The sequence below is a fragment of the Tetrahymena thermophila genome (assembly GCF_000189635.1).
Source record: "Tetrahymena thermophila SB210 genomic scaffold scf_8254688, whole genome shotgun sequence".
NCBI classification, from domain to species: domain Eukaryota; phylum Ciliophora; class Oligohymenophorea; order Hymenostomatida; family Tetrahymenidae; genus Tetrahymena; species Tetrahymena thermophila.
Window position 1 is genome coordinate 44,678 of NW_002476454.1, and position 12,703 is coordinate 57,380.

The 12,703-nt window shown below is 22.5% G+C and overlaps 1 protein-coding gene across 1 annotated transcript; it reads left to right on the plus strand. All coding sequences in view use genetic code 6, as the record gives it.

Annotated features, from left to right (window-relative positions):
• Positions 1 to 975: 975 nt before the first annotated feature.
• On the plus strand, positions 976 to 12,571 carry TTHERM_00297090 (transmembrane protein, putative; the record flags this gene model as incomplete). The annotated part of the gene is made up of 17 exons (XM_001013242.2): positions 976 to 1,452; positions 1,508 to 2,310; positions 2,362 to 2,485; positions 3,112 to 3,573; positions 3,668 to 4,159; positions 4,407 to 4,925; positions 5,108 to 5,218; positions 5,393 to 5,514; positions 5,574 to 5,630; positions 5,681 to 5,964; positions 6,135 to 6,823; positions 7,019 to 9,255; positions 9,587 to 9,978; positions 10,037 to 10,529; positions 10,590 to 11,923; positions 11,983 to 12,193; positions 12,256 to 12,571. The coding sequence occupies 17 exons, from the start codon at positions 976 to 978 to the stop codon at positions 12,569 to 12,571; spliced, it is 9,123 nt and encodes a 3,040-aa protein (XP_001013242.2).
• Positions 12,572 to 12,703: the final 132 nt, after the last annotated feature.

Genomic DNA, 12,703 nt, shown 5'->3' on the forward strand with positions numbered 1-12,703 from the left:
GTATTATGCTACAAACGTAATTTTTTATTAATTTAAATTAATTTCCATTCAATTTTGATTAGCTTTAAAATTATTTAAAATATTTAAAATTATTCTTATTTTAATGCGGTAACTTAGAAATTAAGGTTATTTAAATTAATAATTTTATTTAGTTTACCTTAATTTGTGGTTAAGCTTTTATAATTAATTGTAAATTTTTCTAATTATACTTCTTTCTTTTCAATTTTATGTTTAATTCATTTTTAACTAGCTTTTGCGATACTAAAAAAGCATACAAAATTAAAATTTTAGTATAATATATTTTAAAATACCATTTAAATAATATCATTCATTGAATTTCAATATTTTAGTGCAAAATATTCAAGCTAATTGTAAATTCCTTTTAGTGTAATTACATATTTTCATTTTCTTCAACTTTGTATATGCTTTTCAGGATAAAAATATAATTCTTTAGCTTATATCCTTTTTACTCATTTATTATATTCGGTGAAATAAATAGTATAAGAAAATATTTTATTAACATCCATAGTATTTATGATTTTTAGTATTCAATTTTATTAATCTTTAACATTTAAAAGGGATTAGTTAAATATATTACATTTTTTAAATAGATATTAGCTTAAAAGTTTTTTACTTTAATTAATTATTTAATGAATAAAATTTAGTTTATCGTAATGATTATAATTTATATTTTGTTGATTTTAATTTTGCTGAATTAATAATAGTTGGTCGTGAGTTTTTATTGCTCAATCAAATCACATTTAATTAACATAATCAAAAAATTTAAATAAATTTCAATTGTTATCTTCATTTGATTTTTCCTTAATTGCCTTTTCTTTTTTTAGGGGATTTTTTATTATTTGTTTTAAATATTGCATATTGTATTTTTCAAATAACTGATATTTAAATTAACTCTCTTGGGTTTAACTTTTAATGTTTGCTATAAATAATAAAAATTAAAAAAATTGAATAACAATGATTTCGGTTAAGATAAAATTCTTATTAAGATTAAAGTTTTGCCTTCTTTTCTCTTAATTAACTTTAGTTAAGGCAATAGGATGTCCTTTTTGGATAGCAGGATCCTAAAGCTACTGGACATAAGTAAAAACTATGATACTTTTGAAATCAGATCCTCAGCAAGATTTTCAAGATATTGCTGCAGTTGTCTACTATCCTTTCACTGTTGGCATTTTTAATTTCCGTAAAAATATTAGGTACACAACCATCGAATACTCAGAAGATGTTCAATTCTATCAAATTGATAAAGATGATAGATAAAACCTATAAGTCTCTGTGATTCATACCCTAGATGCTTAGGGAAGAATTATTGGATGGAACTCAGGAAATGGATCAAAACTGAATACTCTTTAAATTCCTTCCTAAATTTAAGTCAATCCTTAATCATGTTTGAATTCTGAAGAATTAATAGTTGTGACCTGGGACACATCAAATGTATTTTTTTTTTACTTTTTATTTTAATTTATTCTTTCTTTACTATTAAAAATAGCTGTTTATCATTGATTATTCTTCTTCAACCATTTCTGATTCAAAAATAACTACAATTTAGCTCAATTAAACATAAATAATTCAGTGTGTGAGCGATAAGGCAAACAGAAGATTTTTGCTTATTGATTCATAAGGTGGTCTATACGCATTTGATGTTAATAGCTAACTTTTTTAAAAGCTATTTTAAATAGAAAAATTTCTTAATTTTTAATCAATTTACACAACCAAAAATTAAATTTCTATATCTTATGCTTCATAAAATGGGTCTTTCTATGTGTCTTCATATAAAAATTCAGTTCTACAGTTTTAGAATACTTTTCCTTCAGTTTCAATATAGGTATTGGTAAGCTAAGAAGAAGACTTTGTCATAATAATAGGAGAGTCGAATTTATTTTAGGTATGGTCAATCAAATAAAATATCTTAGTATATTAAGCAGATTTCTAAAAAATTTATTGTGATCAAAGAGATGCAAACTAAACTTCAGTAGATTCTGCAATTGATTTTACTTTTGGATCTATCAATCAAAAAAACCAAATATCAGCTGTTTCTAAAAAATACATATTTGTATACTCATTAGATGAGAAAAGTCCTCTTTTATTTAAAAATTAAGCGCTGAAGGTAACAACATTTAAATGGATGCAAGCTTTTGTAGTTGAGAATTAAGTTGTGGTGTGTTAAGAATAATCTGTTTCTACTTTAGATCTCAAGACTTCTAAATTTATTTACTTCATGGACTACTTTGAAATGGCTTAATCATCTTATGATGTAGCTGTATAAATTTAAATTGACTCCGATTTTAATAGGTAAATTTTTTCAGTCTATAAAAACTTTTAATTTATAATAAAATAAATTAGAATAATTAAAGTTGATAAAGCAGGAACGATATAGTACTGGTCATTGTTTGACAACTTATTAGAAAAATAAATAGGCTATATTAGCAGTTAATCTGCCTTTTTTATTGATAAATCAATCAACAAAGTAAGTTTGCATATAGAAATTTTATTTAAAATTTGTAATTATCTATTTTGGATTAACAAAATCGCATTTTTAGATTTTAATTTCTTGTTGTTGTGAAAACCAAGAATTAATTTAATTCCTAGATTTGCTATAATAAGAAAATATAAGTTTATAATTTAAAAACAAATAATTTCCTAATTCTTAAAGAAAATGATAAAATGTTTTGAAAAATTATTCAAATTTTATATTTTTCATAAAAAAATATAAAAATAATTTAATTTATTAATTAAATGAAAATATTTTGAAATTTATTAAATATGAGATATTTCAAAAAACCAAGCAATATTTATGCTTTTTAAATGATTCAAAGTTTTATTGAAACGAATTAAAAAAATAATATTATAAAAAGAAATAAACTTTTTTTTAGTAAGAATTTAAATTTAAATTTAAAAAATAAGAAAAGAACACCTTCAACCTAAATTTTAAAAATCATAATATTATTTTGACTAATCTAATTTATAGCATATACAAGAATTAAATTCTTCTTCACTGCATCCATAAAAATTTAATTGCTGATGTGCAAAAATAAAATTTTATATTTTGATTTACCCATTAATAATTTTAAAAAAAATAATATAAATGTAAAGCTCGTACAATATTAAACTTATACGATCACTGGCTAAACTTTGATACTAATCTATGATTATACATTCGGAATATTAATAGATAATATAATAAATCCTTTTGGATAGAGCAATCTTTAAGATTTTGTACTTATTTAAGACAAACAGAATTAGCTTATCATAGGATTTGTAAAGCAAACAACATAATATGTAATATACAAGCTTGATAGCAGTTTAGATCACTCACTAATATTTAGCGGTGTACTTCAACAAAATGGATTTATAGATGGTGAAATTATTTTGTTAGAATAAAAATAACAAATCTTAATAGGAGTTAATGGATATCTATCTTTATTCAACTACTATTATTCAAGTGGGAATAGTAATTAATAAATAAATTTATAAAATAATACTGATTAGGTGATATCATATTTTTATCTTAGCTATGCTTAAACTCTAATTTCTATCAAACAATAGAATATTTTGGTAAATAATATTTTTAAATTTCAATATTATTAGTATTTTAAATATTAATGTGTATATTATTTGAAAATTAAGATTATTTTTTTTTTTAAAAAAGATATACCAATAAGATAGTAATACCTTTAATTTAATCAATATTCTAAACTACAATGTAGGATAACCTTTACAGATATCTTTAGTAGATGAAAAGCAAACACTTGTTTTAAATAAAGGAAATCAGCTTCGTTTTATGAATTATTAGAATTATAAAGAATAAATATTGAATCTAAATGATTAATTAGTGTTATTTTACGCTTTTGATGGACCTAAAGGCTTGCTAATAGCAGTATTAAGCAATTCAAAAATTATTGTTGTAGACATTGGTACTGCAAATACTCTTAATTAAATATAAATATACTCTAATACAATACAAACAGTTGACATTTTTGCAGACAAATAATTAGTTATAGTTGCATATAATGATGGATAAGTCCTTTTATATAACTATATAAATAATGCAATTCAAAGTTTATTCAATAATGGGTATTAGGCTGATGTTAAATATTTAGACTCAAAATATAACACCCTTGTCCTAAAGTCAGATTTATACGTAATAAATTTTTAACATAGATTTTTATTTTATTTAAAAGCTTCTTTAGGTATTTTTTTATTTGCACTAATTTTTTTTTTAAATTTTATTATTCACATAGTAAAACAATTTTAAATTAAATTAAATTTAAATTCAAAAAAGAGTTAATAGTTTTATTTAAAAAATTGTGAATTAAAAAATTTCAAATTATTTTTTTAAATTTAAAAAAAAAATGTATTTGATAAAGATATTGTTATAAAATTAATAGATGTTTACAAGAACAGTGACAGATAATTGCTTAATTAGTTAAATAGTTAGCCCAAATAAATTAAATAGCTATTATATAGATGTAAAAAATGGTTTGACTCTAATGCTATCAAGCTAAATATAGCTGTATAATTAAATAAAATAGGAATATATTTCAAGCTCGCCAACTAGCATTGATTTAACTAATTCTTATATAATATATTCCATACCATCTCAAAATTACTTGTTTGTTGGATTCGCAAATCTAACCTCCAACTAAGTAATTGTATATGAGCTTGATACTTATAAGCAGATTGGCATGTTGAACCATAACGTCTCTTAATGTGTCAAAATAAATAACTTTTTCTATGATGAATATTTAAATAGACTTTTTGTAGGTTGCTTTTCACCTGGAACTATAGTTGTTTGGGATTTATCCAAAAATTTTTAATTAATTTAAGTCCTTGATCAGATAGAATACGTTGATAGAATTACAGGTATAGCTTTTAATCCTTAAGCTTAGCTTATCATGTTTCTTGGGGTAAAATTTTTATGATTTAATTTGATTCTTTAAAAATCTATACCTATAAACCAATTTTAAAATTAGAAAATAAAAAAGAATAATTATTTTTTTTATACTTACTCAAATTAATAAATATTTTTTAATTAATTTAACAATATAAACAAATTTTTAAATATTAAATTTAAAATAAATTTATTTAGTGGGCTTGGTGGTCAAGATCTATAGATTATTACACCTTAAATCACAGGTGCTGGATTGCAGGATTATTTGGGAACTTTGATCATACAAACAAATTACAAATACTATGGGATGTAAATTATTTTAAAGAATTATTATAAACTATAAATCCTCATTTATAAGCACCACTTAAAATTCGTTTTAAACTTGAATTTTTGGGTGCTCTAAAAATTTTCAAATTTGGGTGTTTATTTCTTTGAGCCTTAATTAATGAAGATTTAAAGTAATAAAATTTTTTAATATATTAGCACAATGGAAGCGTTAGAATTTATGATTATAACTGCATATATTTAGGTTATATAAGCGCTCATTAGAACTGGATATATTAAGGTCTAATTGATGAATAAAATTTAATTCTAACAACTATAAGGTAAGTTACTTATGTTTATTTATTTAAGTTTCAATATTTATTTTTTTTATAATTACCAGCAAAGATAGATATGTAAAAACTTGGAATTATAAGAATGTGGAATATCCTAATATAATGTAATAATATCTTGTGTAAATTATTTATAAACTTTAATAAAATTAATTAGGTATGAGATATAACTTTAAAATCCACTGTATGATGGCTTTCTTGACAAGGATAATAATTATGTTTTTGTATCAGATTTTAATGGCTTTATTTATGTATTAACATATCCATAATTAATCCTTGTTAGATAAATGCAAGTGACTAATTCTTAAATAAATAATCTTTATTTTGATTCAAAGCACAACATGTTAATATTTGGAAGTTTAGGTTCTAATACAATTGGCTATTATAATCTTATTTAATTCATGTAATCAAATGCTTACACTTTCTCTTATTCATATGTAGGTAATATTCAAATTTATTAATACAATTTTTTTCCTAAAAAGTAAATTTAGTAATTTAATTTTTAATAAATTTTAAAGTAATCAATTATGTAGTTTTTTATCATTATTTAAATTCTTTATTATATTAATATTTTTTATGATATTTTATTAAAATATTTGTTAAATTTATAGGTGTGACATCAACTCTTTAAACATAATCAGGAATAATATTCTATCAAGAAGGCAATGTTGTTTAGCTTTGGGATTATAAGTCTAAGCTATTAAGATATGGATTTTATGTTGCAGACTTATATATAGATGTCTAAAGTGAATTCATCCTTATCGAAGGTTAAACTTCAATTGCTGCTTTACTTACTCGTGAATAAACAGTATTTTTTGATATAAATACATTATCTATAATTAATGTCTAAAAACAAAAATGTTACAGAAATACCCAAATACAAGGATATTTGATTTGTTCAAATGTGAATTAGATAACAATTTTAGATGTGAATGAATATATAGTATTTTAATAAATTTAGATTGATAAAAACTCTTCTATTATAGAACTTAAAGCTATTGTACCACTTAAAACTTTTTTTGTAACTACAACTTAAGGATAGGTCATTGGGTATACTCTTAATCTTTCTTCATTATAGTTGCAATTCAACTAAATATTTAATTTATAACTCCTCAGTGAAGCAATAGTAAATAGCTTATTTATAGAGTAATCTGAAAGCTATATTTTAATAGCTTCATCTTTGAATGGGTAAATAGCTTAAATGGTATTATCTTAGGAGCTTGTTATTTTAAAATAATAAACACTTTTGCTATCTGGAATAAGCTCTCACGCTCATATACTATAATACTCCAATGGTTATGTAAAAATCTGCCATTATTTTTATTTTTTTTATATAAAAAAAACTTTTAAAATAAATTAAATTAAATTTGTAATTTCATAAATTTTAACATAGTTTTATCTACTTATAGACTTAATTAATCTAATTTTAGTTATTTCAATTTTATTTTTACAAATTTTCTTATGAAAATAACAAATTAAAAAAATTTTATATTAGGTATTTATTAAAAGAATACAAGATTTTTCATTAAATTTATTCAATCCTTATGATTTGACTCTAATCAGCTAAGTTACTAGTCCCTGTATCGGATATTCTTATAAACTTGATATAAACTTAGACCTTGATTATATTATCTAAAGTTGTCTAGGAATTTATCAAATTAATAAATTTTCAACTTTAAAATTAGTATCTTATGGAAGATTTACATCTACCCTTCTTTAAAATCCTACAAACCCCGTATTTACCCCAATCAACAACAAAATAATTTTCATCAATAAAGATTATTTTATTGATGCATACACTTATCAAATATAGACCTATAGAATTAATAGACTCAACTAAACAATAACTTTGTTAGGTATTTATTCATCAAACTTCTAGATGCTTGGAAAAGTAGCAGATTATTAGATATTTGACACATAAGAAAATATTTATGCATAGCTTATTTTATACTCTGGATTTTAAATAGCTTAAATATAACTTCCTATATTTGGCTAGTCAATCTGCCAAGAGGATATTACTTCAGACTAATTTGCTTAGGTATTATAATCTATTGAAAGTATTTATCAAAAAATATATAACTACTTTCCTATTTAATAACTTATCTTTAATGTATTGATTGAAGGATAAACAATTTTACCACCTTTTCCTCCTTTTTAGTTCTCAAATCACTCACAAGTGAACATTATTTCAAAGAATAACACAACACAATACAAAATAATTGCCAGTGAAGACCTATTTACTTCGTTTTCAGGATATAATCTTGTATCTTTAAATAACTTATAAATATAACCAGCAACTTCTTAAAACGACTATATCCAATTTTTAATTCAAGAAATATAAACATTTGAAATGATTAATGTTTAATTAGTAGGAAATTAAAAGTTATTTAGTTTCTAAATAAGCTCTATCAATAATGTCTTCTTCTAGTAACTAACTATATCTGGATTAATTTTAAATAGTACAAATTTAATAAATCTATTTAATATTACAGGAGTAAAGTAAATAACACTTTAATAAATAAATGTATTTTAATCAATATTTAATCAAACCACCCTCTTCTATTTCCAAGATGACATAGATGTGTAATAAGCTTCAATAAACATTGATTAGATAAATATTACAAAATGTCAATTTAATTACATTTCAGACTCTTAATATGTTGCTCCTATTTTTATTTCTAATTACTTTAACATTTCTTTTTCAGATATGAATATCAATGCTAATAGTGGTGTATCTTTGCCATTAATAAAAAGTTACCTAATTTAAAATCTATAGCTTAATAACACTCAGTTTACAAATAATTAAAACTTGATGTTCCTTTAATATAAAAAAAGCTTAAATTTAGAAAAAAAATTTTTTGAAATTAATTAGTAAATAAATGATGATTACATCTAAATTTAGAATATAACTTTAAGCAATAATACATTTAATGATATACAGTAGTATAATGCACTAGAAATTATAAGTCAGACATTGAAGATCACTGATTTTTACATCACCTAAAATAGTGATTTTACTAATCAAAATATTATTGTCTCAATAAAAACAATTAGCGATTTTAATCTTGATAAATGTGTTGTTAATTTAAATTAAGGGTTCTATAATTTGGCTGTTATATAAAATTAAAATTAAGGTACTCTACAAAATACAGAAATAACAAATAACGATGCAGTTTAGGCTTTAATGATTACTCAGTCAATCCTCTAAATTTTAAACTTAAAGCTCTTGAACAATAAATCAAGTGGATTAAATCAATTGAATTCAATTGTCAACATAGACTAAAAATCATTAGTTATTATAAAAAACTCAACTTTTAAAAATAACTTAGCTAATTAAGGTGGCTCGATATTTTCATCATAAAGTGAGCTATTAATTGAAGGTTCTTTTTTTGACAGCGACTAAGGTTTAAAACAAGGAGGATCAATATATTCTACATACTCTAATTTAAAAATAAATGATTCCTAGTTTTTAAATTCTAAATCAAAAAATGGGGGAAGTATTTATTTTGAAAATGGAAGCTTGATATTATATAAAATAAATACTCAAAATAGCTAATCTGGTGAGAGTGGAGGATTTGCATTTATTAATTAAGCTACCTAATTTTAAATCTCCAACTTCAGCTCATAATATTGTAAAGCTTTTAATGATGGAGGAGTTTTGTATATAACCCAATCTAATGGAAATAACTCTTATATTTTGAGCTCTATTTTTTAAAATAGCTAAGCTTTAGGGTATTTATTTTTCATTTTACTTTAATTACTCAAAAAATTACTATTATCAATAAATAAATTTAAATTTCAAAATACTAATTCTTCTTACATTAAAATTGTTAAAAACGGTAAACATAACTATTATATGGCAATACTAATACAATAAATTTGAAACCATTACAGCAAATAATAAAATTTAATATAGAAAGAATTGCTGATTTATGAGAAATTAAAGTATTTTATTTCCATTAAAAAAATAAATTCTAAAAAATAATTTTTGAATTCGTTAATATTTTGACTAACTTTTTTATAATTTTATATCTACAATTTTTGATTAAAAATATGAAAATAGGAGCGGAGGAGTTATTTTACTTTATGGTTCAGATATAATAATTTCTAAATCAAACTTCATAAGTAACACAGCCGGAATAGGAGGAGTTATAAGGTATTTTGATTTAAAGCCTTAGTTTTTAATTGATAAAGGTAATTCTTCAAGAGATTCTTGTAAAACATTTTGTTAGAATTAGTGCAAATCTAATAAAGCTATTATCTTCGGTGATTAGATTGCAAGTTATCCTTAATTTGCTTCTATTTTACCAAGTAAAGATTTCGATGTTGATATTAAAAATTACCCAAATATTACCTTTAAAAATTTTAGAAGTGGGTAAAGTAACTTTGACTTGACTATTTAATTTTTGGATGAATTTAAAAATTAAGTCAAACAAATAGATTTATAAAATCAAAGTAATGAATTTTTTTTTTTTAATTTTTATTTCTAATTATTTCAATGTTTAACAAATAGCTTTGGTTAGTTAAATAAGTTAAGAGTTATTTTAAGAAATAAGCTCATATAATTGTAGGATAAATATTTAACAAAGCAGTACATTTTTATAAGATCAAATTGTGAAAATAGAAGGTGCAACTTTAGTTGATTATGCTTATTACTCACCTCAAAAAATAGGATGCTTTATGAATAATTTTAAAATTACAGGAGTTCCATCTAAAAATGCTACTATATAGCTTTCACTCAATGGAATGAAGACTCTAAATAGTACTAATCAATTTATTAGTGTGGATAATATAGATATTTCAATATATTTTAGAAGTTGTTAAGTAGGTGAGTACTATAATTCAGTATGCTAAGACTGTTAATTGTAAGAGTGCGTTTAATGTTTAAATGGAACCTATTCTCTCATTTATCCATAAATAGGAGATGAAATTTAATGTAAAAGTTGTGACAATTAAAAAGCTAGTTTTTGTGAGCTAAACCAAATTGTGTTAAGGGAAAATTACTGGTAATTAATTTATTCAAAATTTAATGTTTAATATTTAAGGATTTCTATTTAAAAATATAGGAGATAAAGTAACAATTCTGATGATATATACTAATGCGATTAGCTTTCAAACCCTTGTAATGGAGACTCAACAAAAGGGTACTGTTAAGAGGGATACACAGGGGTTTTATGCTCATCATGTGATGATTATGGGTAAGTATGGGGTAATAAATATGGAAAAGTTAGTGAATTAGGTAAGAAAAGCATTGAATGCTCTTTATGCTCTTCAATTTAAAATAATTCATTTAAATAAATATTATTACTCTTAGGAATAGTACTCTATCTAGTTTTTTTAATTATAGAATCTTAAAACAGCAATTGTAAAATGTGTCAAATTCGTATTATATCCTCACTTAATATTCTCTAAATGGGAGTATCATAGTTTATACTTTAATCTACAGTAATATCAAAGATCTTTATAAATTAATTTTATGTAATCTCGGCTTTGAAATCTAGTATTGGTTTTACATTCCCTGGATTATTCTAGAGCTTATTTACCTTTCCTCAAACGACTTCATAACCAATATTGGTGTTTTTATATTCAATAGACTGTAGCTTGAGTTAGTTAAATTCCAACATACCAATCCAATACTTGAGATTTATATACATCTCAATTGTGCTTCCATGTGTCTTTTTGCTACTAATTTATATTTCTATTAACTTAATTTTTATTGGAGTATAATATTTTATGCCAAATCAATACTATTATACTTAAACTAAATTTAATAATGCTAACATGGCAATTAGTACTATAATTGTATTCAGTTATATTGCTTCATAGAATATTTACTAGGCTGCATTAGAAATTATTATTTGTGAAAAGTTTGGAGATACATACTACATGAAAAGTTAGATGGACTAAGAATGTTATAATACTGAGCATAAATTCTACATAGTATTTTTAATACTTCCTATTTTAGTAACAGTCATAATTATCTATCCTATAACTATGTTATATGTATTATGTAGAAACCATTCTAAAATGTTCAACAATACTTCAACAAATGTTATAAGAAGGTATGGTTATTTCTTCTAAGGCTTTAAAAGAAACAGATGGTGGTGGGAGTTTATCAAAACATGGTATAAGGTTTTAATCTTATTTTTGTCAACCTACTACAATAGTTAACCTTAAATTTAGTTGACTACAGTTATATTTGTATAATCAATCTACTGCGCTTCTATAATACTCTTTAAGCCATATTAAGATCGTAAAATAAACAAGTTAGAGTCTAAATCAGCCACTTATGTTCTCTTAATATTTTGGGTTGCTTTGTTTGAATAGTTGAATGATGATAAAATGTATCTTAGTTTTATTTTTTCAGTTACTTTGGTTGTATTATTAATAATGATGTTTGGTAAGTTAATTTTCCTTTCTTCTTTAATATTTAAGCATTAATTATTTAAATTAAAATAGGATAATTAGCAATAAGTTTTATTGGTGTAATTTTTAGAAGAAATTAGTATTTCTTTTTAAAAAGTAAGTGCTTTCTTAAGATATTTTAATGTGTATCAAACAAATTAGTAAATAACTAATAATGGGCTAAAAAGTACTTGTATAAAAAGAATTTTTTACTATACAATTTACTTTTTAATTAAGAATATGATCCTTTCAAAGTATTTAACAAGTAAATTTATTATTAAATAATTTAACAACTTTAATTTACTTTAAAAATATTTATTTTTATAGTTGGTCAAAATTAAGAAGATCTATTTAAAACGGAGATTTAACCAAAATCTAAATTGAAAATTTTTAGAAATTAATAGATTCAAGTGCAAACAAAGCATTAGATTCAAAAATAGATTAGCCTATCAGTATCAATATTAAATCACCAAAGTAGTTATTCTCAATTTAATAGAATAATTCTTCGAATTCTTTAAATAGTCCAACCGCATTGCTATTTAAAAAACATTCAAACAGGTAATAACGATAAAGATTTAGCATCAATAAATATAAAATGAATACAAAATCATTTGGCAATATCGATAAAGAAACATAAAATTGATTAAAACAAATTTGTTACTTAGAAATTATAAAAATTATATAATTGTTTAGTCTTATATATGTTCTCATGTTTTTTAGCTCTTTTTTAAAATAAGTTAGAATACTTTTGTTAATTTAGACACAATATCTAAAA